Source organism: Cygnus olor, chromosome 5 (assembly GCF_009769625.2).
Source record: "Cygnus olor isolate bCygOlo1 chromosome 5, bCygOlo1.pri.v2, whole genome shotgun sequence".
NCBI classification, from domain to species: domain Eukaryota; kingdom Metazoa; phylum Chordata; class Aves; order Anseriformes; family Anatidae; genus Cygnus; species Cygnus olor.
Window position 1 is genome coordinate 46,594,563 of NC_049173.1, and position 27,140 is coordinate 46,621,702.

The window sequence follows — 27,140 nt, forward strand, 5'->3', positions numbered from 1 at the left end:
TAGCTTTTTGTCAGCTGTTCCATGCCGTTCTTTGATCGCTATTTGTTCAGCTCCTGAAAGCAGAAAATTATGAACCATTTTTATTAAAAACGCTTGCTTCGTGTTTGGGAGTGACAAATGAAGGACTGTTCTGCATGAATTTTCAAACTTGGCTGTTACAAGACCTGATATTTGCAGCCTGTGGAGAACAGACACATCAGGAAAGAAATGGGAAACTCGTGTGATGCTCAGAGGCTGTGTCCTCACCCCAGCTACGTGTGACCTACAAGCACACGGTGTAGGTCACCAAAGTACGTGACAGGCAAAATCTGGAAGACATGTTTGTGGAGTAGAAATAAGACTGAAGGTACCTAGCACTCTCTGCATGTCTTGGCTCTACATCTCCTATATATTTCTGTAGGTGAGCATCAAGGAGAAACAAATGAGGGTTTGCTACTCCCATGTAAATGTCGTGCTGTTTCCCAGTGCTAGCCTGAAGCACAGCCACTTGCCCTGCAGCTCTCCCTGGGTGGCCAGAGTTGCTGAAGCCAAGGATAACTCCTTAACTCTTTTTGGTTTTTATGGTCTTATGCAGCCCCAGCACATGAGGCTGAGGTCTGCAGCAAGATCTGGAAGCTCTTTGAGTATCTAAGGCTTGGGCACCTCAAAGAGCGTTTCTTAGCAGAACTTAATAAAAACAAATTAATCCTGGACACTCAAGTGGTCTAAGGCACTGCATGCTACCGGGCCACTTGAAGTCACGCTGAAGTTAATGAAAAGACTCCCACCGACTTCAGTGAGCAGCACATCAAACTACAAAGCACGGCAAAGCCAACGTGCTCCCTGCCCTTGGTTTTCACATCTCTCTATTGCGCCGCTCCTATCGAACAATTAAAAGTGCCTTCTCTCTGGCTGGAGAAGCTGAATAAAAATTGGATCTGAAAACAAAGCCACTCTGTCAACTACGGCACAAACATGTTGAAGTGGAAATTAAAGCTGTGCTCATCATCTGGCGAGTCAGAGCCAGGTGGGAACAACAGTTCGGAGATGTTTCATCCGAGGAGTGGCAGGAGTAAGAAAATGCTGCTAACTAAGCTCAAATTGTACTCAGAGAAGGGACAAAGCAGAAGTGCTAGTTTCTTACTAGGGTCAGTACTGAAATTAAAAGATACTTGAAATTAAGCCACTTTTAATGGCAAATAGGTTGTGGGGGTTTCTTCCCTTTCTTTTTTTTCTCCTTTCTTTTTTCTCCTTCCTTCGGGAGATCGTTTTTTTTGCCTGTAGGGCTATTTGCAGGGAAAAGGGTAGCTTGTGTTCTGGATCCTCATAGTTTGTTACCACTAAAATGCAGATGGGTAGCTGCACGGTAAGTTAGGCATCTCTATGGAAACTTACGTACAGCTACAGGGTTGTGCACTGGTGGTAATGACAGTTTTCAGAGCTTTTAGTTATCATCATATAGTTATCATCATATAGACAAGAAGCGTATACAAGAACCCAGGCTTCAGTCCATGATTCCAGGCTGCATCTGGGGAAAGGGCACGAGGAGAACAAAACCCCAGCAATCTTCTCAGTGCATCACTTGGGGGTGAGACCCTCAGGTTGTTTTTCAGAGCAAAACTCCTTCTGAAAGCTAAGGCTTGAGGCTCGTTATGGAGTACTGACATATTTCACTTCCCGAAGATGGACTCAGAATTACGATCAAGATTTACTGATTTCTTTTAAACTGTCATTTCAAGACATGTAAAGCTTTCCAGGCATGCGAATCACCTCATGCTGGGACTCCAGGTAGAAGCAGGGATTTGGACCCGACAAACACAGGTTTCCCTGTAGTTTGACCTCATCTCACACGACATGCTGAGCTGGCACTACTTCATTATTTTTATGGGGTGGTGAGGTGTAAGTGTCCTGCCTGAGCCCCTTCCCGTGCCCCTCGGAGGCTGATATCTGGGTGACAGCAGTGCTCCTGTTACACCGCAGCTTGTGCCTGCGTTCTTTTCCAACACCAAGTTAATGTGATCCCTACAACTGTCTTTCATAATCAAGTTGAGAAATTTCTAAAATGCTTTATATATAAAGTGAATAAGCAACTGCAGAAGTGGCTGCATATTCTGTATGATTTTTCACTCTCTTTTTTGCTTCTGCCTATCTGTCGGTTCTGCTAAAGTCTCCTTTTTATAAAGATTCAGAGGAAGCCAGGTGCTTTTTTTCCTTTCCTATGTATGTGCATGTCTCTTTTACATTAGCTTTAAAAAAATATGGTGGCTGTGAGCATGTTTAATAGCTGTTCTCACAGAGATCTGGCAGGTTAGGAAGCAGATCCAGTATGCTTATGTTATTAGCAGCTGCAGAAGCAAGCATGGGAGAAATGACAGTGGAAAGGGAATTACTTTCCTAGTTACCAAAGAGCAAGGGTGAAAGCTGGGATTTATAGAAATCCATTGAAAATTTCACTGACTTTTTTTTTAATGGGATTTAAGCTCTATTTCTGCTCCTGACCCTCCCAAGGACAAAACTCCTGAGACAACCTTTCATACGGACATGATAAACTGTTTGTGTGGACACATCACAGAATGTTTTTTGGGCCCGTGCTGCATCTGCAAACTCCCGTGGAAAAGCTGCGATGCAGACAGGTCGTTGTGTGCTGTGTGGAGCAGTGTTAATGCTCGCCGTGACTTCGTCCTGCTACTCGTTCTTGTTTGCTGCTCCTTGTGTAACAGCTGGTTGATGGAGTGATATCAGGCTGAGTGTCGTTGGCATCCACTGTGCCGCACTCTGAGAAACAGTAATGAGAGCAGCCGAGCTGCTTTTCCTTCTTCCTTTGAATTTCTGAATGAGGCCTGCTTTGTTTTTGTAAATTGCATCTTCGTTACAGCATTTAAGAGCCATAGCTGTTCTTATCAAATAACTTAACCTTGTGCTGGCATCTGCTTCGAAAAGAAACATGTCATTCTAAAGCAGAAAACCAGATTAGAAAATTGCTTTTGGAGCTAGAAACAAAGTACTGTCGGCTCTCTAATCCAGTCTTTTGGCACTGATGCTTGGCTGCCTCTGCTGAACGCGCCAGCCTGGGCTGCTGGGCTTTCTCAGCACAGCTCGCTGAGCGGACGCAGGTGAAGTGGTCCTGGCCTTTTGGGCTTGCTGTGAATGAGTCCACGCGTATCTCCATGTAACGCTCCACTGTAACAGAGAAAAGTGCCCTACAGGAGTTCGTTTGGGAAAGGTCATCTTACATTTCCCCTTTAAAAACTGCCCAAAAGAGAAATGAGAAGTTTTTTCCTTTTTTTTTTTAAGCGGATTTAGCTAGATAATACAGCAATCATGCAGAACATACGATATCCGACAAACTGTGAAATGAATACTAGAATTAATTGCTTAATTCTCTTCGCATTAGGCTAAAGCATGTGGTTTTAAAATGTCTTCAATGAAGAACTGCTGAATATGGGAAAACTTATCTACTATCCCATTGTAATAAATTGAAAAGCAAGTTCAAGTGTAAAGATTGCTGGGGTGATAGCTATAGCCAAAGGCAAGGTGTCCTGTAACTTATTTTTTGGAGACAATCTAGTTTTAAGGTTTGCACGTAGAAGTTTGACCCATTAAGCACGCTAAATAGTATCCCTGGAAAGGAAAGTTTTGTTAAAAACAGCTTCTTTGTAGTTCTTAAACCACGAAAAAGAATCCACAAAGATGCTTTTTACCCAGCAGCTGAGACGCAAGTGCCAAGAGCTTAATTGAACAGGCTGCAAGTTAAGGGATTATCACCTCTCCCAGCCTGTTATCTAAGAGGCTGCTCTAACTATGATTTGTCCTACATTTGCATCCAGGCAAATGCTGCATTTAAACAAAATCCTGAGCGTGCACAGGTGTAAGAATTGTCCTCCTGCACTTTGGCGTGAGGCTGGTGTGCCTACCTGTGCACGTGCTACTGGGAATGATGCATTTTCTGGGTGTCAGGCAACCTCATGAAACGTGGTCCAGCCTTCAGCTGACAGTGCAATAGAAAGGTGAGGAAAAAGGATCTTTTGGCAGGGCTGGTGCCTGCCTTGCAGCAGGTACCCTTCACAAGCCCTGCATATACAGCTGACTTCTCAGTGTTTCGTTCTACCAGGAGTGTCCAGGGCCCACTTATTTTGGCGAGGCAGTCCCACGCTACATGCACGGCACAACGTGAAGCCAGCGATGTCACTAGCAAGTGGGAAGCTTGCGTGTGTACCAGCTACAGAGCAGGTGCTCGGTGAGGTTTTGATCCTGTTCACACTAGCGTGTGTAAATTCTCCCATCCAATGCCTTCAGTGGGAATGCTCAGACACTTTACCAAAGTAAAGAGCACTGCTTTTTTTTTTAACCATTTTTCTGTAATAGAACAGCAGTGTTTCATAAAAAAATTGGGGTAGAGACCACAAGCTGACCTCAGCTGCAGTGAAAAGGGAGCTCTGCAAGCTCCCAAGAGTAACGCTTCATTCTTAGCAAGCAAGCTTACCCGTTCTGCTGCTGGGACCCAGAACTTCAGTCAGTCTTTCTAACCCACCCCGACTGCATAGTGTGAAACACTCGGTTTACTTACTAGTACTCCTGACCTCAAAGTGACCAGCACAAGCGGTGAGATGAAAGCACACACGTAACCCTACCCAGCAACTGTAGGAAGGCTACAGGGAAAGACCTTTAATTCCACATTTTATGTAGACAAATGACGATATTTCATAAAACAAACATTTATTTTTGCTGGCAGAAGTATCTAAATGTTCAGGAAAAAAAAACACACCCTCCAAGCATTGATTTAAAAAGAAGCATTTGAACTTTTAATCTCCAAATCTTAAGTGGACTTCATTCTTCGTTTGTTTCCTTGGAAGAAGTTAGCGGTTTGGGGCAGCGAGCTAAACATCTCTCAGTGGTTGCACTACAGGTGGCTTGCATCTTTTAATGCCTGAAGTCCAGTTTCAAGCTTAGAATTAGAAATACGATACACATGGCTTGCAGCATAGCACATTTCTCGTCTCATTTCTCCAGGGGTGCATAATTCAAAAGCTTCTCAATCAGATCCACATGGGCTAGGAGCATTCTGCGGCAGCAGTATCTCTTCAAGCCAAGGGCATCCAGGGCATCTCTATTAATGAACAACAACAATAATAAAAAAAAAAATATGAAATGAGTCAGAACCACTTGTGTTCCTAAGCAACATATTGATTACTCTGAGCTTAGTCATGGAGGAAAACTTGTTTGCAGTTTAAACCAAGAAATTTAGCATGTGCTGTTAATGTTCTTTTCCATTTGCTGCTGTTGACAGGGTGTTTGCCTGTTCTCTGGCCTGCAGATGCACGTGATCTTCTGTAAAGATGGAACCTAGCTGAGACAACTCCCAGACTTTCAGAGGTAAGTCTGGAGAACTCCCACAGGGACAGAACTGTAACAGACCAGATCTTAAGAATTTCCTCTTCTGAACTAGTCCTCTAATGTGGGCATACTTGGTCGTGGGAGCAAGGTTAAGTGAGATCCAAGTATTTTGGTTTTAGAAACAAGTCTCTGGTCTTCACAGTTGGAAAGAGACTTGAAATATGGCACATTTCTAACTCCAATTATTTAATTACAGTGACTTAGTTTTCCTCCTAGAAACACCAGTCTGTAGAAAAAAGAAGAGCTGATCTGGTTAAAAATCTGATCGGTCAGGAGGCCTGACTGTAGTAACGGGAGCAATTCTGAAACATGTGAAGTCATTTCCACTCCTGACATCCTGGACAGTCCTTAATTACTTGTGCTGGCTATGACTCCTAGCTGTGTGGCAGAAGGCAGCAAAAAGGCACAAGACAGTCTCCTGACACGAGGAATAAGGAGTAGCATCTCTACGCATTGTTATCTGTGCTATTCTTAGCATCTAAAAGCATCATTATAACACCTCTGCTCTGTATAACGGAGGATGATACCTGCTTACTTCACAAGATACATTTGTGACCTAAGGCACTTTAAAAGGTTGAGATAGATTAAACTAAAATAACTCAAAATGCAAACTAATCCTCATGGATGCTAATTCTGAGGAAGGATAAAAACCATTACAGATCCCATCTGAAACGGCATTCAGTTGTAGAATTTGCCCCCCACGTATATACAACTAAGGACACAGACTGCTCAAGAAGAAGTCTCTGTTCTACAGTCTTTCCATGTAATTCCCCCTGAGTGACTCCTCAAGATTCTTTCATTTGGGTAGAAAATCCCTTTATGAGTCATCCTAGCCTAAACCACTGCACGTGTCTTCAATGGATGTCCCTACCAGACCTTTTATAGATGAGAGACGCTATCCAAGCTCTTTAGCACCAACCTATTAGCCAGAGAGCCAGTCTGACACTCCTTCAGCATTTAACATTCATGAAATGTGACTCAGCTGGGATCTTTAGATTTCCATCACGTAGCGCAACAATCCAGCATTTGACTAAAACAAATGAAATTTCCCAAAACTTGTAATTGTCCTGTTGCAAGAAGCTGGTAGATGCTTTCCTAAAGTATTAACGACTGAAAGGAAGCTTCTGCATAAGCTGGACCGTGGTAAAAGGTTGTTTGGCTTCATGCAGTATGGCCTAACTGCACGGAGTAGAACTCCTGCAGCTTCTCTGATGATGTCAGTTAGCCCTCGGACCTGTCAGCGGCCTCTCAGGGGCTGAAACAACACGGCTTTCCATTTTAGTCCTGGCACTTGCCAAAGTTATTTAAGAGAAGTGTACGAACAGTCTAATTTTAAGAAAAGAATGTTTATAAATAACATCACGTGATACTTAAACATTCCAAAACACTTGAGAACAAAACCATCTGATGCCTGTTGATACCTAAGTTTTAAGAGCTAACTGCGTCTGAAAGTTCAGAACTTTCCAGAGATGCGGAATACCAACATGAACAGAAACTTTAGAAGTCATGCTATAAATTTCAGCTGAAACACTACCAACACTTCAGTTGTTTTTTCCCTTCTTCTCTAGCTTCCAAGTACTGAGGGAGAAAAAGCAACTTAAAGGGACAAACAGAGAGGTGTGGTTTTCTAACCGCAAACTGATTGGCTAAGTTTATTTCTTTGATTTTGTCCACTTATTTCTTAAGCTTATAATTAATGGTGATTCTAACGCTGCACTGTAACATTTTAATGGTTCATCATCTGCTGAGCTCTGCTTCTGATTTCACAATACCAGAACTGCATTAGCTCAAATACTCCCCCCAGAATTACACCCGTGACCACAGCAATTGTTTCTGAGGTAAGCATTTAGAAGAATGGACTTCTTCCAAAGGTCCCTACACAAACGCAGAGGAATGCTGAAGATAGGAAAAATATATTAAAAGATAATTGGAAAGTAAGAAGTCACAAGTGGTATCAGAACAGCTCGGATAAACTTCAGCATTAGTGAGAGATGATTTGCAACCTGTCATGTTTTAATGCTTTTAACTACATAAAGGAAAGACAACGAAAGACTGGTGGAGGAACTCAGTTCTAAGGCCGGTTTTGTTCAACGTTTTAGCAATGACCTTGGTGCGGAATGCATCCTCAGCAAGTTCACTGATGGCATTAAACTGCGAGGTGCTGTTGCCTCCCTGGAGGGAAGAGAGTCCTTGCAGAGGGATCTACGTAGATCAGAGCATTAGACAATGAGAAACAGCATGAAATTCAGCATAGGTAAGTGCTGGGTGCTGCAGGCGGGACGAAGCGATGCCGGACATGGGTACCCACTGGGGTGCTGGCATCTTCTCCCTGCTCTCTTCTGCTGTGATTTCCACTGGACAGTTTTTAATGAAACACATAAGCAGTGACAGGGACAAGTCATCTCTCCCTCTGCAAAGTCCATATGAAGATTAATCATAACTTCCTACAAGTTTAGATGAGGCTTAAACCTCAAAGCTTCTCTTCTAGTTCTGTGCTTCAGTGTCTAACACAGGACTCTGTTTTGCCAAAAGCCACAAGAACGTTTTCAAGATTTAGAGAAAAGGCAGTGAAATCTGTGTTTATGATTCGATACACTACACTTGCCCATTTAAAAACCCGTTAGTGACCTTAGTCATGTGAACGCAAAACAAATACTCTTTTAATTCTACTTAATAGTTTCAACATGATTTTGGGAAGTCACTCAGACTTCTGCCATGTTTTTTTTTTTCCACTGTTTTGATTTGCAGTTTTTTTCTTCATACTTAAACTTGATGACAGTGTAAATATTGCTCAAAAACTACCTTCCACAGACCTGTCAGATGCAGTCCCAGCACTGCCAGACCCTCCCTGAACTATTAAAAGATAATTTGGGTCATGCAAAGCCCACGTGGACTTCTTAAAATAGAGATGTTAGGGTATTTAGGGCAGTCAAATTAAACAGGGGCTCCTTCCCCAGCACAAACCAGTGCTTTGAAATAAGGCTAAAAATCCTGGAGTAGCAAATATGAAATGCTTATAGGAAAACCTAAAAGGGGGCACACACCGTGAGCAGTATTAGATACTTCTTACAATTGCCACTTTCTCTTTCCCTCTCCTTTAAAGAGAACTAAGAAAAAGTGATCCCACCATAACGCGTTGGTGGTAAAGCTGACTGTGTCGCTCGTTTCTTCCTTTAACCTTCCCTAAGAGGTGAATAATTGAGGGTGTGGCATTCTTTGAGGCTGCGGGTGCGGATGTTACACTTGGCAAATCCCCTATTACCACCCAGACATGTTCCTAGGGACCTGACTGCTTTTTTCCCCCCCCCCCGTTATCGGGTCTGACCCGTGGTCACCTGGTCGGGCTCAGCCTGTGTCTGCAGCTTTTGCTGTTTCAGTTTGGCGGTGCCATGGCACTGCAGAGGGGCGAGCACCGAGCCCCCAGGCGCTCCCCCCAGCACCCCTGGGTGCCCCCCAGCACCCCCACGCACCCCTCGGTGTACTCGGCCTGCAGCAGGCCCAGGTAGGCCTCCCACTTGTTCCCGACGATCTTCCCGCACGTGAAGCACCTGACGGGGATGATCATCTCTGCTTGGCACCTGGAAGGGATTAAAAGACACACACAAAAAAATTTAAATAAAAAAAAAAACACAACAAAACCTTAAAAAAACTGACGCACAAGAAAAATAAAAAAAATAAAAACACAACATAAACCTTAAAAAAGAAACACACACAAAAACCTTAAAAAGCCCCCCAACACAAACAAAAAAGTTAAAAAAAACACAAAAACTTTTAAACAAATTTAAAAAGCCCTAAAACCTTAAAAAAAAAAAAACCTTAAAAAGCCCTAAAACCTTAAAAAAAAACAAAACCCACCTCCCCAAAAAAACCTAACCCCTCCAAAAAACTAAACCCCCCCAAAATCCTAACCCCCCTAAAAAACTAACCCCCCCCAAAACCCTAACTCTCCCCCCAAAGAAACTAACCCTCCTCAAAATACCTAAAACCTCTCAAAAAAACCTACCCCCCCAAAAAAACCCTAAAACAACCACCTAAAACCTTTAAAAAAAAAGCCCTAAAACCTTTAAGAAAAAAAGCCCTAAAACCTTTAAGAAAAAACAAACCCAAAAACCTTAAAAAAGAAAAGCCCTAAAACCTTAAAAAAAACCCAAACCCTAAAACCTTAAAAAAAAAAAAAAAACCTGAAACCCTAAACAAAAAAATCACTAAAATCTTGAAAAAAAAAACAAACCCAAAACCTTAACAAAGCCCTAAAACCTTTTAAACAGAAGCCCCCACCCCCCCGTTCCGCCTGCCGGGCCGGGCGCTGGGGGCCTCCCGGCAGCCCAGGCCGGTGCCGGGGTTCCCGGGTACCTCCGGTCCCCCCCCCCGGCGCCCCCCCGGCGCCCCCCGCCCCGTCCCGGTGCCCGCCTTGGCGCCCCCCTCCCGGCGCGCTCCTTGAGGGCAGCGAAGGGGGGCGCTGGGCTCACCGCCGCCGCCACGCGGGGAGGGGCGGGCCGCTGGCGGCCGCCCGTATGGCGCCCCGCGAGGGTCACAAGAGCCGGCGAGCGGGGCGGGCTCGTGAGCGCCTTTCGCGTGTGCGGCGCCGGGGCGCTCGGAGCGCCGCCACAGCGACACCGCCAGCAGCGGGGGGACGGCCGCCGTGCGCCGCCCGGGGAGCGGCCACTTGTTGCGCTCCTGCGCGGCCCAGGTACCGGGGCGGCGGTGGGGAGAGCCGACGGGGGGCTGGGGGGGGGGGGGGCGATGTGGGGCTGGGAGTTGGGGTTTGGGGTCCCGGGGCGGGGCGGCTGGGGTCCCGGGGGGGGGGGGTTATGGGGTCCCCAGGCGGGATTTGGGGCCCTGAAGGGGGGTTTTGGGGTCTTGAGTGGGGGGATTTGGGGTCTTGAGGGGGGAGTTGGGGTCCCGAGGAAGGGGTTTGGGGTCCCAGCTGTCTCCTCTGGGGCTGTGCGATGGGGTCCCAAAGGCTGGGGACCCAAAGGGGGGTCCCCACGTTGCGGGGCAAGAGGGGCGGCGAGCCCCGAGCACAGCACCAGGACCAGCGGCAGCACCAGGAGCAGCCGCTTCAGGCGCCGTCCGCCCGCCGGCAGCCGAGGGATGCCTGCCGCGATGCTCCCAAACTTGGCGGGGCCGCGGGGCTGCTCGGCGGACCCCGCGCTGGAGCACGAAGCCCCCCAGTGCTGCCTGTCTCTCGCAGCGCCGCGTGTCCTCGGGCAGAGCTGAAATTCCCCAAAAGTGCTTTATTTTCCCGAGTTTACGCAGCGCACGGAGCCTTCGTCGTCAGGCATCTAAATTATCGCGTCCTGATGCCCGGCTCACGCTAATCCGTCTCTCCTGACTGCTCGGCTTTTGAGGAGCTGGAGGGTCGACCCTCCGCGCAGAAACATCAGCCCCGACTCGAACCGTAAAGGAGCAAATAGTTTCCTTTTGACAACTGAGGGCTCGGGGTTGTTCAAAGGCGTTTGTACAACTCCGATCGCTAATGAAAAGACGGTAATTTTTGCAGTCCCGGGAACAATTACGCTCGGCTGCGAAGGGAGCGAAATGACTTGGCGTGGAGGGTAGATGAACCTCCCGCGATCTGTAGATTATTATCATTATTGTTATTTTAGACCAGCGGGAGCCAAACCGTCTTTTCTTTTCCTCCTTTGATTTCTTTTTTTTGGGGGGATTGAGAATTCGGAGGCTGTGCTTTGATGCATTTTCAGCACCAGGGCTCCAAAGTAATTTTCATGTTGAACTGTGCAGTGAAAGGCATTTGTATTTGGAGCCAGGGATTTGCAAGTGGGAGTGAGAAAGAGGGGCTGTCACAAGGGCTTCGTGGCAGAGCCGCGTCGTTAGATCGAGGTCAGCATCTTACAGCTGCCTGGTGCAAACGTGCCTGCCTGTTTCTTAAAAACAAAAGTGAATTTTAACTTTCAGACCTAGTTCTCGGATACAACTTTGCATCTTTTTTTTTTTGGAGGGAACTTAGTGCTGCTGTTCTCAGAGCATGTGAATTTATGTCCTTTCTAAATAACCCGCTTCGACTCGGTGATGGGTTTAATGACCTGATAGGTCTTTTCTGGCCACAGTTTCTTTGATCCTAAAAAATGTAAGGATTTTTATGGTCTGTGACCTGGAGAGAGTGCTGCATACCGAGAACATTCTCTGCTCAACTTCATGTATTCTCTGCTTAATCTGACCATTTGCCGAACCACAGAAGTCTGCTTGTTTGGCGGGGGGGGGGGGGGGGGGGGCGACTGTGCACACGTGTGGCTGTTAATGGTCCCAGTGGTGTTTGGTGGGCTGCAGCTAACGCCAATTAGGGTGATCACTTCTGCTGCTTTGTCAGGAGTGAGCCCTGGTTTGTAGCAACTCCTTTTTTGCAGGTGAGCTGGGTGCTGCTGATGCTCAGCTGTTGCAGTTTGGTACTTAGCAAATTCAGGTCTCTTAAGCCTCCTTCTGAAGAGGAAGGGAACCTGGAAGAACAGGGGGATGAGGTCTCTAAGCATCCTCCTGGAGAAGAGCAGGGATGGTAGTAGTTGGTGTTACCCCTAATCCCAGAACCGCATGGATCTTCCTTACGGTGTCTGTAAGTTCTCATCCCCTTTTTGGTCTCTTGCTGCTTTGAGCAAGCAGCAGTCCCCAGACCTGTGATTCTTCAGGCTCCCAGACAGCAGTGGGGGAGCCAGGGGGGCTCCTCAATGCTGAGCAGAAGAGCCTTGCCTAGAACTAGCTGAGCTGGAGGTCTGCACACTGCTTTTCTGACGTGCTTCTGCCTTGTGAGGCTTTGTTGTGGGGTGCTGCAGATAACTTGTCCCTCTCCTCAGTTAATGCTGTGCAAGCTTTCTTCCTGTGATGTGGACAACTTTTGAAAGCCACTGGTATTCTGCCCACCCATTGCTCAGTGTTAGCGTTTTGGGGGGGGGGGGCGGGGGCACTTAGTTGTACAAAATGCAGCTGGGCATGATTGTTCCATGGCACTCTCAGCACTGAAATCCCAGGCTTGTGACCAAGGAGTATGTCATGTCCTCCTCCCTATTCTGCCATCCACAAAACGTAAGGGAAAACATTACTGCTTGTTTAAAAAACAAAACAAAACCGCAAAGCCACATGCAACGTGTCTTCCCCCCCACCCCACTGAAATGACCTGAGTGACTGAACTAATCTTAAAATATTTCTGTAGTTCTAAGTGGCCATATGACTTCCTGCTCCTCGTGTTGGCAGACTGTGTCTTTCCTGACCTTATCGCTGGAACTGGGGCTGTAGGAAGAAGTCATAGGATCTCTGCGTTTGGACTGGTAGCGTGAGAAACGGGTGGCGTCTGGCTGAGAACTGGTTTTGGTTGTATTCTGTGGGCTGCGCTTGGTCAAGGTGAGGTATGCACCCTCTCTGGTCTCTGCTTTCCACCTGCAATTGTTTCTGTCCTTCTGGCTTTGTTTCTGCAGCGGTGCACTGAAGCCTTGGGTCTTCTGCGACCTGATTTGCCTGTTAGGTAGCAGTCATGTTCAAGGACAATGAATAGCTGTTTAAATTGAAAACTTTTCAGAAGAAATGTTCAGTGAAAGAACGTTTTTTGTGCTGTAGATGTTGACTTTCAACTTCCTAGAAATCTGTGTGTAGCTCTGCTGGCTCGGTTTGGAGCTAAGAGCTCTGTTTCCTGTCTCTTGCCGGGGTCACTTGAAGGAATGTTATCAGTTCCCCTTCCGTCTCTGACTAACGCACCAGAACCGCGCGTCTGATCGCAGAAGTCAGTGGTATCACGTTGGTTTGGTGTTGTACTCCACACGTTACAGTGAGCTGGAGTGGAAGAATGCTTTAAAAAAAAAAAATTAAAAAAAAATCCTTGCGTGAATGTTGAAATGAGCGATGAAGTTGGCATTCGTTAGTCAGGAGCTGAAATGTGGCACGGAAAACTTAATGAATAAATACTTAGTAGTGGAGAGCCACAGGGAGATGGAATATTTATTTAATAAATAAATAAAAAAGCAAGATGAGGCTTGGCTGGGCTGCTGCTTTCTCAGCCATGTTCTCTGCTCCAAATCTACCAAATCCAGGTTTACGGTTGGATTTCCTCTAGCCCAGGTTAACAACCCAAAATTGTCACTCATCCTGTTCCATGCCAGGAAAAGGGGCTCCTGCTGGCACTAGCCACAGTGGCTCTGGAAGGACTTCCCTTCTTTCCTGTAAAGCTTCCAGGATCACGGAGCAAAGCCTAAGCTGGAACCTCTTTGTTTTGTCCTTGAATTGGTGAGTGGGTGGCTTTCTGTCCCCGTGTCCTCCCCCTGCTGCCTTGATTGGAGATGGCTTCGTGTGCGATGATGGAGAGGTGGAGAAAGCCACGCGGGAGAGGCAGGGAGGATGGAAGGAGGAAAGAGTCGTCTGCTCAGTACAGCTTCGTGTTGTTCAGTTGCTCCATATGCCGTTTAATAGCTGCTCAGGCCCCCGGATTTAGCGAAACAAATAGAGAAGCTGCTAAGCAAGTGAGAACGAGGAGAACCATCCCTAAGCCGGGGATGTGACTGCAGCTTCACGGTAATACCAGACAAGCCTGATGGTGCTGATTTCATTAAAAGCAACATTCAGGGCCTCAAAGCAGGGTTTAATACTACTGTATATTTTTTTTTAAATATGCTGACCTTATCTGGTAAGCCTGTAATATTTCTTGCAATGAAGAGCAGCTGCTGCATAAATACATATATAATATCAGTTGCCAATTCTGAAAGCTGTGCTGAGACCGTGACTTGTTTGAAGTGGGGTTGCTATTAAAAGGCAGGTGGCAGGATGTTTATTTTACACCTTGTTAATTGCTTGTTTTTCCTGCTGTAATTGGCTTCCTAATGGGGGCAGAATGCTCTTGGTTTTGCACAGAAAGCTTCATTACTGACAACCGATGGAAAGGATTCGGAGGGTGGGATTTGTATGAAACATATATATTGAGTAACAGATGTCTCTGCTAAACAGAGTGTACGAGGAAGTCCCATAGATGCATCCAAAAATGCAAATGCTATTCCATAAAGTGATTTAAGGTGTCCTTGGGTTGGATGTGAGGCTTGCTGCCTGTTACTGGGGAAGGGGGGCGGAGGCAATGCTCCGTGTCACTGGCCAGGAACGGGGTGCTGGGATGGTGCTGGGGGCTCCCGGTGGCGTGCACGGACTTGGGAAGATATCCTTAAGGATCTACGTGGCGTGCCTTAGAGACTGCTTAATAAGCTCTCGTATCTGTAGATATTGCTGAAGTTGGTGGGTGGGTGTCATTGTAGGGGTGTGTGCATATATATATGTGAGTATCTAATGTACATATGTATAAAATGAATATTGAAAAGGTAAGATAGCCCTTCTAAGAAATGTCTTGTCATCCATAGCCCCCCGCCTCCCTCTTTCTTCCTGGTAAGAATGCAGTTGGGATGGAGGAGGATGGATGCTTCCTCAGAGGCCGGTATTTAACTGGTTTAGGACTGGTTTTAGTGGTCGTGGTTGTTCTCAGCAAGGTCGCATCATGCTAAAAGTGTCACCCTTGCCAACCTTGGATTGACATAATTTGAAAGAAAATGCCTGTGTTACATGCATATATCACAGCCTAATTGAGTGCTTCAAGTTGGGGGGAGGTAATATCCTGAGGCAGCACTTTAATCAGAAAGATCACAGGAGCTGCCCATCAGCTCTGCTCTTCCCTGCAAGTGTCCTCAGATGACAAAATAATCCCCTTTCTTGGGATAATGCTTTTCATTTCTGCACAATCTTTCCTTCCAGAGCAAAGGACGGACTGTGAAGTCGAGGTGAGGGCATGTCAAGTATTAACGTGTGAAGGAAGAAGCTCTGGGATGTTGTGCTCGTGTGGTGAAAGCAGTATGTGCCTTCCCGTTGAGCTCTTGGGTGCCCTTTTCTCTGATGTACTTCTCAGTTTTGGCTGGGAACTTCTTTCTCTGGGTGTACAAGCAGGTTCTCTGCCAACCATGTCTTACTTAGAGAGACTGCAGCAAAGCAGTTCCCTTTTAGTAGGTTACCCTGGCATCTGTGAGGCCCTGAACCCTCATGAAGAGGAATGGGGGGTTTTCTAACTTACTTTTGAAGCGTCATCACTAAGGCTCCCATCAGGGCTGATGGATGTTTTGGAACGAAGAACAGAAGAGCAGGCTCTGCTGAGGGCTGTCCTCTGGGCCTTTTGGGGATGCTGATGTCTGTATTTAAACTTGCTGCTTGGCTTTTTCCCTCTGTCTGTCTGCTAGTCAATCTTGCATCGTGCAAGCCTTGTTGGGAGCAGGAATAAGGGATGGCCAGGAGCTGGAGCAGATCCCTCTTGCCAAGCACCTCATCTCTGATGGTGGCCTGTGGCGGCTACTTAAGGCGGCAACCCTCCGCATTACCGCCACGCTCTCGCTTTCAAGTTGTGTTTTATGTGTTGTGAAAGGCTGCGACTGTAGCCTTGTTTCAGAAGTGCCTGCCTAGGGATGGGACCGCAGCTCCTCTGATTAAAACCACCCGCTTGGGCGCATCAGCCTGCTGCGTCTGGGTTAAAGCGCTACGTGCGAGCTGGGTGTCCTGAAGCAGCTCCAGAGCTGCCCCCGCCATGTGCTGCCTTGTGGTGACATAATTATTCCTGAGGAAGTCCCCGTTGGCACGCAGAGCCTCAGACCTCCCAGCGTGGACGTGGGGAGGAAGATGGGGCTGCTGCAGAGGACGTGATGCTACCGCTCAGGTGAGTGGGCTGCCGTGCACCCGTCGTTGTGCTTTGGTTGTTGAGCTGCTCCTTTTGAAATTAAAACCAGCCAAATGTTCTGTAGAATATTAAGAAGCACTGCTTTCGTGCCTCTGATCGGATTAAGTACGGCGCTTGGTGTGTCCTTCGGGTGGCGAAGCTGCTCGGCTCGGGGATTCACGCCGCCTAAGGCTGCGTTAGGGTGACGTGCTTCACCTCACGGGGTGCTGAAACTATCACGCTGCAGAGCTGGTAACCACGGGGGTCCTGCACTCGAACTGCGGATTCTCAAATGAAATTTTGCAGAAGTGATGCAGTTTGTATGAGTGAATTTCTTTTTGTTTGAGTAATGTGTTTTTTTTTTTTCTTCAAGAAGTGTTGAGGTAATGTGGTGGTAGATACGTGCACTGTGGCTGCTCTGCAGGAAGGAAAGAAATTACTGCATATTCTGTGTGAAAGGCCGAGGACTGTTACCTTTTAGCGGGTAAAGGGGGAGAAGCCTTTACATTGCTGTAGCATTCTTTATGAATATGGATTTTGAAACTGTTTTGCTTGCGTGTGGTTTTCTTTTCGTTCAAGAGCCAGTCCCAGCATTTTAATCACAATGCAGCATCGCAGGAGCAGCAGAGGATTGGGGAGCAGGGGGTGTAGCTGCACTAGGACCAGAAGGATTAGGGAGGGTCTCCGACTTGCTGCAGAGATGCACTGAGGCCTGCATGCTGTGAAGCAATGTGTTGGAGCTGGGACTGAGCAGAGAGCTAGCTTTCATGGAGTTCTCCAGCATCTCGTCCCCAGCCAGCAGCTCTAGTGCTCTTCAGCACATGTACGGTGCTTGGGTATGCTGTAGCGTAGTGGGGCAGATAGTCAAAAAGCTTGAATAAATGCAAGATGCAAGACCAAGCTGACTTGTGAATGTTCTGGTTGAGGTGTGTTGCCTCCTTAAAACCAATAAATAATTGCACACGTGGCATTGCCTCTGTGCACAGCTAAATCGCACCCGCGTGTGCATCAGGGAGCTGTAATTCAGGAGCCTGTTCTGAAGGGCAGCAGCTCCTTTGTCTGGTCTGACATGCTGCTGCTGCTGTGCTTGCTGGTGGTGGTGTGAGGGAATAATAAAGTAAAGCCTTCAATCATATGACCTGATCAGAGAGGGCTGTCTGTAGTGATTGATACGTCTTCTCGGAACAATAGGCTGCTGGAGCTGTGGCCGGGGACTGATGGTTTTGGTTGGGGTTTTGTGTTTCTCTGTTGATCTTGCTGTTCCTTTACTTATGTCAGATTGCAATTTTGTTTGCAGCTTGCCTTCAAATCCCTGCCTGATCTAAAATTGTATGTACTTTCAGTCTGAAGGGATGTACGTAAGAGAATCCTTAAAGCTATCTGGAGAACAATTTTCTCTGTTTCCCTTAGGAGGTTTTGAGGACAAGCACCCAAGCCCTCTCCCTTCGTAAATCATTCTGATTCCTTAAATTGACTCTCTCCAAAGTAGGTGTGAAAAGGTAAAAACAAAGACATCTTTCACCTTTACATGTCCCTGGCCTGATGAGTGGCAGGCTGAGCAAATGGACTTAGGTTCTCTTCCACAGCAGCATCCCCATACCCAGCCTCTTCTTGCGGGCTGCCTGTATGGTCTCGCCAAGCTACTTCTCTTTGCTTCATTTATGGCGTTTGCTGTTCTCAGTAAGAAGGTGAAAAGCTTAACATTAAGAAAGTGCTGTATTTCACGAGAGAGCTTTGTGTGTTTGCATTGAGAGAAACCCCTGAAAACAAACTTGTGTGCAGTTCTGCTTGGCTCTGTAACAACTGAATAGGGCAGTGCTTTACTGTTGGTGAATGTCAGCCTTGGGTGGTGTTACACAAAGGATGCCACCTGTCTGCATCTGGGCCAGAGGTATATCTGGATGTATGTGCATTTGTGCAAAGGAGATGTGTTTTTCTGCTTCCTTGAGCTACATCCCTGGTATATGGGGTCAGTTTAGAGCAGGGATGCTCAATCTTCTTAAAATGTATGCCGAAAAAATGTACTTTCCCTTCCATCCTGTTCTCCTTTTGGAGCTGCAGAACAAAATAGTATGGGGGTGAAAGCATTGCTCCTCCCCAGCCCGCGTGCAGCTGCCTTGTGGATGGAGGAAGGGTTTGGGGAGCACAGGAGAGCCACAGCTGCTCTCTGAAGGTGTTTGCTTCCTGCTATCAAGCAGTGCCAGTTCAGAGGCCTCTTCCAAGCACTCCTGGCTTCAGCCACAGTGGGAGTGAGCTGGGCTGCAGTGGCTCTCCCTGTGCTGCTACTGCTGCTTAGGCATCCTGCCTAAGGATGTTAGGGTCAATCGGGGCATCTGGAGGAAAGGGACTGTGAGAGGACTAGGACTCTTCTCTTGCACACGCAAGAAAACTTCTTCCTTGGAGAAAGGACAGTAAGATGGCTCTATGCTAAAAAGCAAGAACTGTCCTGAAGATCCTGCTCCGCTGCTAGAGGTGAGGACAAAAAGGTCCATGTGGTGCAAGCTCAGAAGTAGAAGAGATTTCCTCATCTAAATGCAGCGGTAGGTTTGTGAATCATTTGTTTTCTGAAAGTCTTCTGCGATCTCTTACTGTTCTGCTGGGATTTTGTTTGTTTGCTCTCTCTGACAGTAAATGACCATTTCATTTTGGCAGCGCCCTACTGTTTAAATTATGGTTAGGACCAGTTTTCTGTGGACCTGCTTAGTATCAGTTTTATTGCTTGCCTGCATTCCTGCTCTGCTGCGGGATTGTCACTGCAGTGCCTTTTGGGTGTCTACTTTGCTGTCGGCTGGTCCAGCTCCTAGGGTTTGAAAAGCTGTTTGGGGATTCCTCTGGGAGCCTTAGGGAGTTACTGGAAAGAAGTCAAATTCTCATAAGTTCCTGAGAAAGCTGTCATAAGCCTTGTGGCTGTTGGGTTACAGCCAAGTGCTTTATTCATGGGACCCATGGCGAGCCATTGCTAGACAATAAAGGTTTCAGGTTCCTTTGTTCTGTCTTATGAAAGAAGACCAGTTCTGGGCCAGCATGGCATTGTTTTGGTTGGTGCAAGAGCATGCAAGATTCTCTATATCAAAGAGTTTACATTTTAATAAGCCTTGTTTTTCTGGCTTCTTTTTTTTTCCCTTTCCCTAGGGCTTTTTCTTCATGCAACCAGTTTACCTGCTGCAGGCTGGCTCCATTCTGCAGCAATTTATCCAAAGTTATGCTGCTTTTGCACCCAGTGGCTTTTGGCAACTGGAAGCCCCATTTGCCATGCGAAGTGCTGGTTCTGATGGCAAATGCTGCCATGGAAGAGCCAGCTGTGCTTTCCTGCTGCCTTAGTTATTTGTTACAGTGGGGGAAAAACAGTTTTCATGACCTCTCCTCATGGTATTTCCTTAGTGTGTGTCTGTGTGTGTGTGTATATATATATAGCTATAAACTGCCTGCTAGTGACTATTTCTGTTGGGTAGGCTTTTGTGTAAGTTATAGTTGGCTCTGACCCTGCATATTTCCTCTCCATTCTCAAGGCAGTTGCCAGCTTGTTGTCCCCCTGTCTGCCCCCAGAGAAAGGGGAGAAGTCAGAACAAGGTTATATTTGTCTCTCAAGTTTCCTTTGTGCTGCTGGCTCAGGTCCTGCATCGCGGTGGATAGCGTTTGGTACAACCAAACTTTGAATAACTAGTGATGAAGACTTCGTTTCTCATGGGAAGGTGGTACTTCACCCGACAGCTTCCTTTCTGGGGGAGTCTGTCTTGCTGCAATTGCTCTTCTATTTTTTGCTCCATCCAGTTGCCCTATGTCCTAGCACCTAAAGAAAAGTGGTTGGATTCAAGTTGTCCAGAATGGTACAGAAATGTCAAGAATGTGCATTCCAAGTAATTTCAAATACTTAAATTTAAAATCAAGGGTGTTGGTGCATTGAAATTGTTTGATACATCTCTCTGTTTGGGACTGAGCTGGGACGGAATCCAAACCAAACCATGCGAGATCCCTGGAGGGAAAAGCGCAGAGCAAATTGGAGGTAGAAAAGTCAGCCCGAGCTTTGGCTTGGCTTTGTCTTTGCAGTCTTTGAATGTGTGCCAGCCATGGATGAACGGCAGTAAGACAAATATTTAGGTGCTGCTGTACAGCCTATGGAAGCTTGTATTCAGTGACACGCTTCACAGATTTCATACTGGGTCTGAAAAACTGTGTTTCCATCAGAATCCGCATTACTTAATTTCAGCACAATGTTCTGCCAGCCTTGAAATGTGTCTGCATTTGCTTGTAGAGAGCTTGCTCGGATTCAGGGCTTGGTTCTGTTTATTTCTTTTTTTTTTTTTCTTGGCTTGCCTTCTGCAGATATAATAGTAATAATAAAAAGTCCCAGAAAATCCTCTCCAGTATGTTACTCGTACAGCTGATACACTGATGATTTTAGCAGTCACTGAAGGCTGTGGTGATGCTTTTTTTCGTTGTTTTTTGAATTGAGAACTTACAGTTTTGCTTTGAAACATCTGAAAACTAACCTGATTAGCACTATAGTGGGGCTAAGCATTTGGTCAGCTGCGTGGATGTCAGCAAACAAGTCAAGTGGCTGGTTTCGGAGCCCTGGCTGGGAGAGCTAGGGTGTAAGGGAGAGGTGTTAATATGGTTAATGTGTTTTGTCTGAAGTGTCAGCATGCCTGGTGTGTGATGGGTCTGGTACTGGGCCGCTTGGGCAGGGCTGGGACGGGTGTAGCGAGGAGGTGATGGCAGCAGGGTGGGAAGATCCTCTCATGCCTCGGCAGGGCGGGCTGCTGTGGAAATATGAGGTAACAGGGAGCTGGGAGCCGTGAAGGAAGCCAAGCAGGGTTTTGCTTGGAGGTAGTGGTGCAGGGATGATGGGAGTTGAGGGCTGAAGAGTTTGACTGTAGGTGGTACAGTTTATCGACAGAAGTGGTGGGTGTCTTGAAAAACTTCTGAGTGCGTGTATAATGTGTATGGTGCTGTATGACTACGTGATGTACGCGTGTAAAGCCGCCTTCGTGGTGTCCTGCTGCTGCTGAGTGGATCAGACCGGCTCTCCCTCTCAGCTTACGCCAACGAAAATAACTGAGCCCCTCAGGACCTGTACGGAAAGCAGCTGTGCAATCCCGTGTGTAGGGCCATGTGGTGCTGAGAGCCAGGCCGGCCCTCCCCGCATGCTGGGTGCTGCTCCTGGGCAGGCCGGAGCCGGCTGGGCAGGGAGGCCGCGAGGCTGTCCCTTCTGCAGCCTCCCTACACACAGGCCCTGAAAGGGGCTCTTCTCCCAGCTGTGGGCAGCGTGACTTTTATTTTTTTCCCCCCTCCTTTTCCCTGTCCCCTTCACCCCCAATCACTTCAGGCAGCCGTTAACTGTTAGACAGCCCCTAGCAGGCTTCTGCTCGGGAAGGTGCTGTTTTCCTTCGCAGTTCATGGCACAGGAGAAGAGGGATTGCACATATGGTATTTTGTTCCAGACGCTTTTTACACACCTCCCATTTCATTTCAGATCTGTTTTTCTTTTTTCCTTTTTAAAAGCTTTGCGGAGAAAAAGATGAGGCTCTAATGAATGCAGGAGGAAGGAGGGAAAAGGAACCTGCCCTCTTAATTTTTTGCTGCTTTTATGTCACCGATGAAGAAGAACGTGGCATCTCTGAGATGCGGAGCAAGTGCCTCAGCTTTGAGCTGTGGGATTGCTGAAAGGTGGTGCCATGGGTAGGGCTGAAGGAGAGAGGCAAATTCAGAGAAGCTGGGGCACTGAGCAGCAGGGAGCAGGGGCAGCACTTGACCTAGCTTGGTCCCCTGCCAGTTTCTTCTTTTTATTTTCTAATTCTGATAGAAGAGCAGAAGAGTGGTTGAAGAGGGTTAGTAGGATCCTTGAATGCCACCTTCTGCTTGAGAGAAGACGTTGAGCATTGCAAGCTTCTTGATTATGCTCCCTCATTTCATCCTGAAGTCATGTGCTGTTGTCAGTAATCAGCACTGCCTGTTCACTGTTTTGCTGGGGTTTATACAGCTGCTCTGGTTTTAAGTTTTCTGCAATACTTGAAATGTTTCCCTCACTCCCTCTCAGAGGAATGTGCACTAGGGTAGGGGGAGTTGGGGTGTGGGATCCCCTCATACTGCTTTCTTTGTCAGCAGCGTGCTGTGACCTGCTTGTGTTCTGGGAACACCCTCTGGTTATCAGAAGCGTTCACCTGTTGGCTAACTTTTTTGAGAGGAAGAGTGAGCTTATTTTATGGGATGTGAGGCAGAAAGTGTGAGTTCCCTAGCAAGGAGGTGAAAGAGCTGTGGCTCTGTCATGGTTTTGGCTGGGACAGAGTCAATCTTCTTCATAGAGGCTCACACTGTCCCAGCCAAAACCACGACAGGCTCGAGTCTACTTTTTTTTTTTCCATGTTGCATCCACTTGGCCAACCTGTCTCCTGTTGAGTGCCTTCCTCGTTTCCTCTGAGTGTTTGAGCTGATACTTGGATGAACATAAGAAAGTCACCATAGTGTTTCTGGGTTACTGATGCATTTCTGAGCCTTTTGGCAGGGACTGAAACTACCCTGAAGTCTCTAGGAGAATGATCACGGTAAGGTCAGCTATTCATGTACTTGACCTATTGTTTTTTTTCCTGATGTTTGTCCCTTGCAACAGTGTAGTTGCTGTTTCCAAAAGGCACAGTCTTCCTAAAATGACAATTCAATTCAAGATAAAGCAGAGTTTTCTTTGCTGGAACTTGGCTGAAGGCTGCAGTTGTCTTTGCCCATGTGGCATGGGTTGTAAACAAAGTTTGCCCTGCTGTTCTCCATAAGTGTTCTCCATAAGGAGCCACAAAGAAGCTTAAAATATGCATTTCTGCATCCCTCTGGAGATTATTGTGCTTTCGCCATTTCACTTTCATCTGGATTGAGCCTCGCTATTCAGATTTAACAACAGTAAAGGCCAAGTAAGGGAGCATAATGTTGAACCTGCTTAGTTGGCTGTGTCTAATCCAGCTGCTCCTAATATACTTTGGCTTGGATTCATGCCACTTAACTGGAAGGTCTGAAATAGGAGCTGGGAAGGTGTCTGTGCCTGGACGATGACTTGCATCTTGGTGGGAGGAGGTGTCCATCCCTCTCTCCGTTGACCATGGAGGAAGCTGACTGCTACGATCTGCCCAACCTGGGTATTTTACAGGAGTGCCTGAAGCTGAGTCAGGTGGAGTCGAACCTAGTATTGGAGAGCCCGTGCAAAGCGTGGGACACCCACTGTGCACACTACCTTCTGCTCCTTTGTTGCTACTTGGGTTAAAGGAAACTCTGCTTATCCTTTTGTTGGGCTCTTAAAAGCTTGTTTCCAGTTGGATCTCTTCTCTATTTCTGCTTGTTTTTCTAGTTCTAAGGCTGTCCTGTACTGCTAGTAATGTGAAGACGGACATACCGGTTTGGTTTTGCAGATGCACCTTGACCACGTTTTGTGGATTACTAAGTTGGCTTCAAGCCAGGAAGTGTAGCTGTTGCTTCTAGCCATGGCAGTGGCCAGGGCAGCTTGACCAGGAGCACTTAGCTGTTACTTGACCTTCAGCACGTCACAGCACTTACCCCCATCTCACGCTGCAGGTGATGGTTACCTAAAGTCAGCCAGAGACATCATAATGGTTACGATCATAATGGTTACCTAACGTCAGCCAGTGACAGTAAGGCAGAGCCTTGCATTCAGGGACTTCATGAGCAGACAGGGCACACGAAGGGCCAGAGGATGCTGGTGACATCTACAGGTACAAGATAAAGCTTAGTGTGCCCTCAGACTCCAACTTTCTCTGGACTTTAATGCCAGTTGTCACCGATTTCAGAACCAAGTCTCTCAGTAAACCTCCCTATCCATTCCCACCCCACACCTGAGAGCTGGAGGGTGAGCAGGGGGCCATCTCAATCTGAGACTCTGGTAAGTAGATGAACTGAGAGGATGTTCTCCCTAGCCTTGAATTATACATGATTGTGATGTACGATTCAACCACTGGGTGTCTCTGGGCTATGCAAAGCTTCAGGCAAGATCTAGTCCCTAGAAAGCTGGTGCTCTTTTGAGGCTGCAGTTTAGGACTTGCTTTGAAGGATGTGTTGTTTCCATCTGGGTTGACCACTCAGAACGTGGCTTCCTCACTCTTGGAAAATGGAGTGGGGCTGCACCGTGTGGTAAGGCAGCACTGTGGGTTGTGAATGGTCCTGCCTTGCCATGTTCGAGGGGAAGCAAATCCCCGTAGCCTGACTTCACTTGATCACTGTGTCTGAGCACCATGCACTGAGTCTGCAGAAGGTCCAAGGGAGGAGGATGTTAGCACTGCAGCTCTACTACCTCTTCCTAACTGCTTGGCTTTTTTCTCTTTCCTTCAGCAGTGGTAAGCTTACTCTTGCATGTACGTTCAAGTAGATAATTAATCTGTCTCTCAACAAGGCTTTGCTAACCATAGTATTTTCTTCAATTCCATGGAAGGAGTTACTTTTTCATTATGATGCTGGAAGGGTAAAAGGCAGCCTATTCTCTGCTTTAAAAATGCCGTGATAGAAGGTAAAGCTTTCATTAAACATGCCTGGCTGAACTTATATGCTTAAGTATCTGAACTGCAGCTAATATCTTTTGAAAGAGAAGGAAAGAACACAGCTGTAATAGCCAGCACTTTTTGTTTGGATGGTTAATCGGTAGTATTCTTTTTATCTGTTGCATGAAGAAAAATAATTGCATAAATCTATGAAGGAATTAATTCCAGGGGAAAAAACAACAATTGTCTATTGCTGTAGGGTAGTTCTCCCCTTCTTTCCTACCCCTTCATCTTCCAGCCAATTAGGGGAGCTGACATCTCAGTGGTTCACAGGTGATGGTATCCATCTTGTAGCTTTTCTTGTTATTAACTTGCCTGATGGGAGAACTGTGGTAGAATACCTGGTGGAACAGAACATCCATGGCAGCAGCTCTTTCCTGCTGATGCTGCTTTGATCAGGTTTCTGATTATGCTGACCGGTGTTCTGTCATTGAATTGGTGAACTTGCCAGCTGCTGGACACATTGCTTGGTCACATCACTTGCTTATGGGCTGTTTGCTATCGAATTTCCACGCCTTCATGTTGCGTAAATGAGTGAGAAAGGATTGACCAGGGGTTTGAGCCTGCCTTGTTTGTGGTGGCATTGGTATGCTTTAGGGGTAGTTGGGGTATTACTCAGTGCATTCCTGAGGCGTGCCTGGTACTATCCCTGGGCATGGGATTAAGTGACTTCTAGATTTCTGGCGGTCATTGTAGTAAGAAGAGTGAAGGTGCGTGTGTCAAGACTGAGTAATGATAGTAATATATACATATTTTTTGGAGTTGTTTTGATGGCAGCACTCAATGGGTGGGATAACCGCTGCAAATCAACTGCGGGGTTGTACCCGGCTGTGCTGTGCAGAACAGCCCGCTTGGTGGCTCTGGGGGAGCTGAGAGTTGTCCCCCTGTATAGAGGTAAAATTCTGGTCAGCCTCCTGGCGATGGGTGTGTAGGACTGACTACAGGAGGCTTAGGCTTGCAGAAACACAAACTGGAGCTCTGCTCGGAACTTCAGCACTTTGCTGTGGCACGTGGATGAGTGCCATGTTCATTGCTGGCCCTGCCAAATAGCTGTTGTGCCCTCAGTGAGGACTTAATTGTAGAGCCAGCCCTGGTGATTGGCTTGGATGAGTGCCCCAGCTCTGGGTGCGTGGAGCAGCTCTGCGCTTGTCCAGGCTGTTTGGTTCTAGGACAGAGGTTTGCGGTTGGTGGCAGGAGAATAGGAGCTGGGAATCGTGACAACACTGTCACCTCTACACTGTAGGGTCAGAAGAGGACGCCTGAGCAAGTGAGACAGAGCCCAGGAATTTTGGAACGAGAGGGGTTGAAATCCATGAATCCAGCTATTGCACTGCAGCCTCAAAAGGAACTTTTAAAATCTGCCCCTTGGCTTACCTTGGAAACTTTGAACCACATACAGGCAGTAATCCGAGTTACAAGACCTGACAGTGGATTCAGCTTATTCCTCCTCCATTTTCAGCCTATAAAGGTTATTTCATTTCTGTGGAGACAGAAGCTTATGCTTTACTGGCACCAACCCATGTGGCTGTCTGCAGCTGTAATCGGGAAGGAGGTGTTATGCTGCTAGATGTTCTTGTCACCACTGGGTTTCAAATAAAGGACTGGTTTGGCTGTTGAAAGGTGCAATATAAACTTGTTTGTTTAGGTGGTTGAAAATACCACATCACAAAAAGGAATGTTTATGACAACAGCAATGACATTCCTGGCATCACCTGCCAAGCCCACGGTAACGGGGCTGAAGCTGAACTAGGCAGGGCTGCATGGATGCAATGCAGATAAGCAGCCACCACTGAGGAGGTGAAAGAAAGGGAGCCGGGAAGGTTGACTATCGAGGTACAGCAGAGTAAATACAGGATTCTTAATTTCTGTAACCTGGGTTCCTATTCAGCAAAGAGCTGAATCGGCATTTTCAAGTAAATTGCTCAGAGGTACGTTTCCAAAGGCCACCTCGTCTCTGGAGGCGCAGAGAGCAGCACTTCAAAAGGCTTTCCAAATGTGTGTGTTACAGATTCCCTGTACCTACAGCATCCATGGAGAACTTCCTCCCAGGTCCTTGCTAGTCTCATCCCTTGAACACCTTGGCTCTGAGCTCTGCCTTGCGTCTGCCTCGCGTCTGCCTCACGTAGCAAGGCCGAGAAGCATGTCTCAGTAATTGAGGCCTGTAGGAGAGAAAACACCACGGTGGAGGGAACAAGGACCATAGGAAGCAGTGAGCAGAATATGATGGTTGTGAGGCCCAAGTGAGTGTGTAAGCACAGCGATAAATAAGGATGCCAGCAGCCCAGGCCACCTCTGTCTGGTGGCAAGACTGCCCTCGCGTTGAGCAGCTCGGGACTTTGCTCTGGGCCGGTGGAGGCAGGCCCGCGGGGCTGCTGCGCTTCGTGGAGCCTGGCATGGAAAGCGCAGTAGAGATTTGAAGGTGTTACAGGGATTAACTAAATGGGAACTTGAATGGCAAAGTGATCCTGTTATGCTGCTTAGGCTTGGCAGAAGGAGAGGTGTCAGGGTGATGCTGCAGTGCGTTTCAGAGCTGTGGGAGTTTGTTCAGAGCAGGTGTG

At 47.1% G+C, this 27,140-nt stretch overlaps 2 protein-coding genes across 12 annotated transcripts in view; one reads left to right on the top strand and one right to left on the bottom strand.

Moving 5' to 3' along the window:
- Window positions 1–4,676: 4,676 nt before the first annotated feature.
- Window positions 4,677–9,973, bottom strand: POLR2L (RNA polymerase II, I and III subunit L). 3 transcript variants are annotated; one of them, XM_040560431.1, is made up of 3 exons: window positions 9,843–9,973; window positions 8,844–8,951; window positions 4,677–5,086 (listed from the first exon to the last, which is right to left on the bottom strand). In XM_040560431.1, the coding sequence occupies exons 2-3, from the start codon at window positions 8,936–8,938 to the stop codon at window positions 4,978–4,980; spliced, it is 204 nt and encodes a 67-aa protein (XP_040416365.1). In that variant the 5' UTR covers window positions 8,939–8,951; window positions 9,843–9,973; the 3' UTR covers window positions 4,677–4,977. The 3 variants fall into 3 exon arrangements, with proteins under 3 accessions (XP_040416365.1, XP_040416366.1, XP_040416367.1); XM_040560432.1 differs by having other exon boundaries at window positions 9,784–9,882; XM_040560433.1 differs by lacking the exon at window positions 9,843–9,973 and adding an exon at window positions 9,631–9,650.
- Window positions 8,844–27,140, top strand: part of TSPAN4 (tetraspanin 4) — a 435,812-nt gene continuing 417,515 nt past the window's right edge. For 7 of the 9 annotated variants that reach the window (XR_005820749.1, XM_040560418.1, XM_040560415.1 and 4 more), the window contains exons 1-2: window positions 8,844–8,948; window positions 9,840–10,063. Coding sequence is in view for 8 of the 9 variants with exons in the window: in XM_040560418.1 (XP_040416352.1) it covers window positions 8,931–8,948; window positions 9,840–10,063 (242 nt within the window). In the remaining variant the exon portion in view is untranslated. Of the gene's footprint in view, window positions 8,949–9,839; window positions 10,064–10,837; window positions 10,864–27,140 lie in introns of those variants that run through there. The other 2 variants (XM_040560430.1, XM_040560425.1) reach the window with 2 other exon arrangements.

What these genes read in the sequence shown, in the direction of transcription:
- POLR2L (XM_040560431.1), bottom strand. Translation starts at nt 8,938, where the DNA reads ATGATCATCCCCGTCAGGTGCTTCACGTGCGGGAAGATCGTCGGGAAC. An exon ending in CAGGCCGAGTACACCGAGGG is followed by an intron (nt 5,087 to 8,843) that starts GTGCGTGGGGGT and finishes GTTCATTAATAG; the next exon opens with AGATGCCCTGGATGCCCTTG.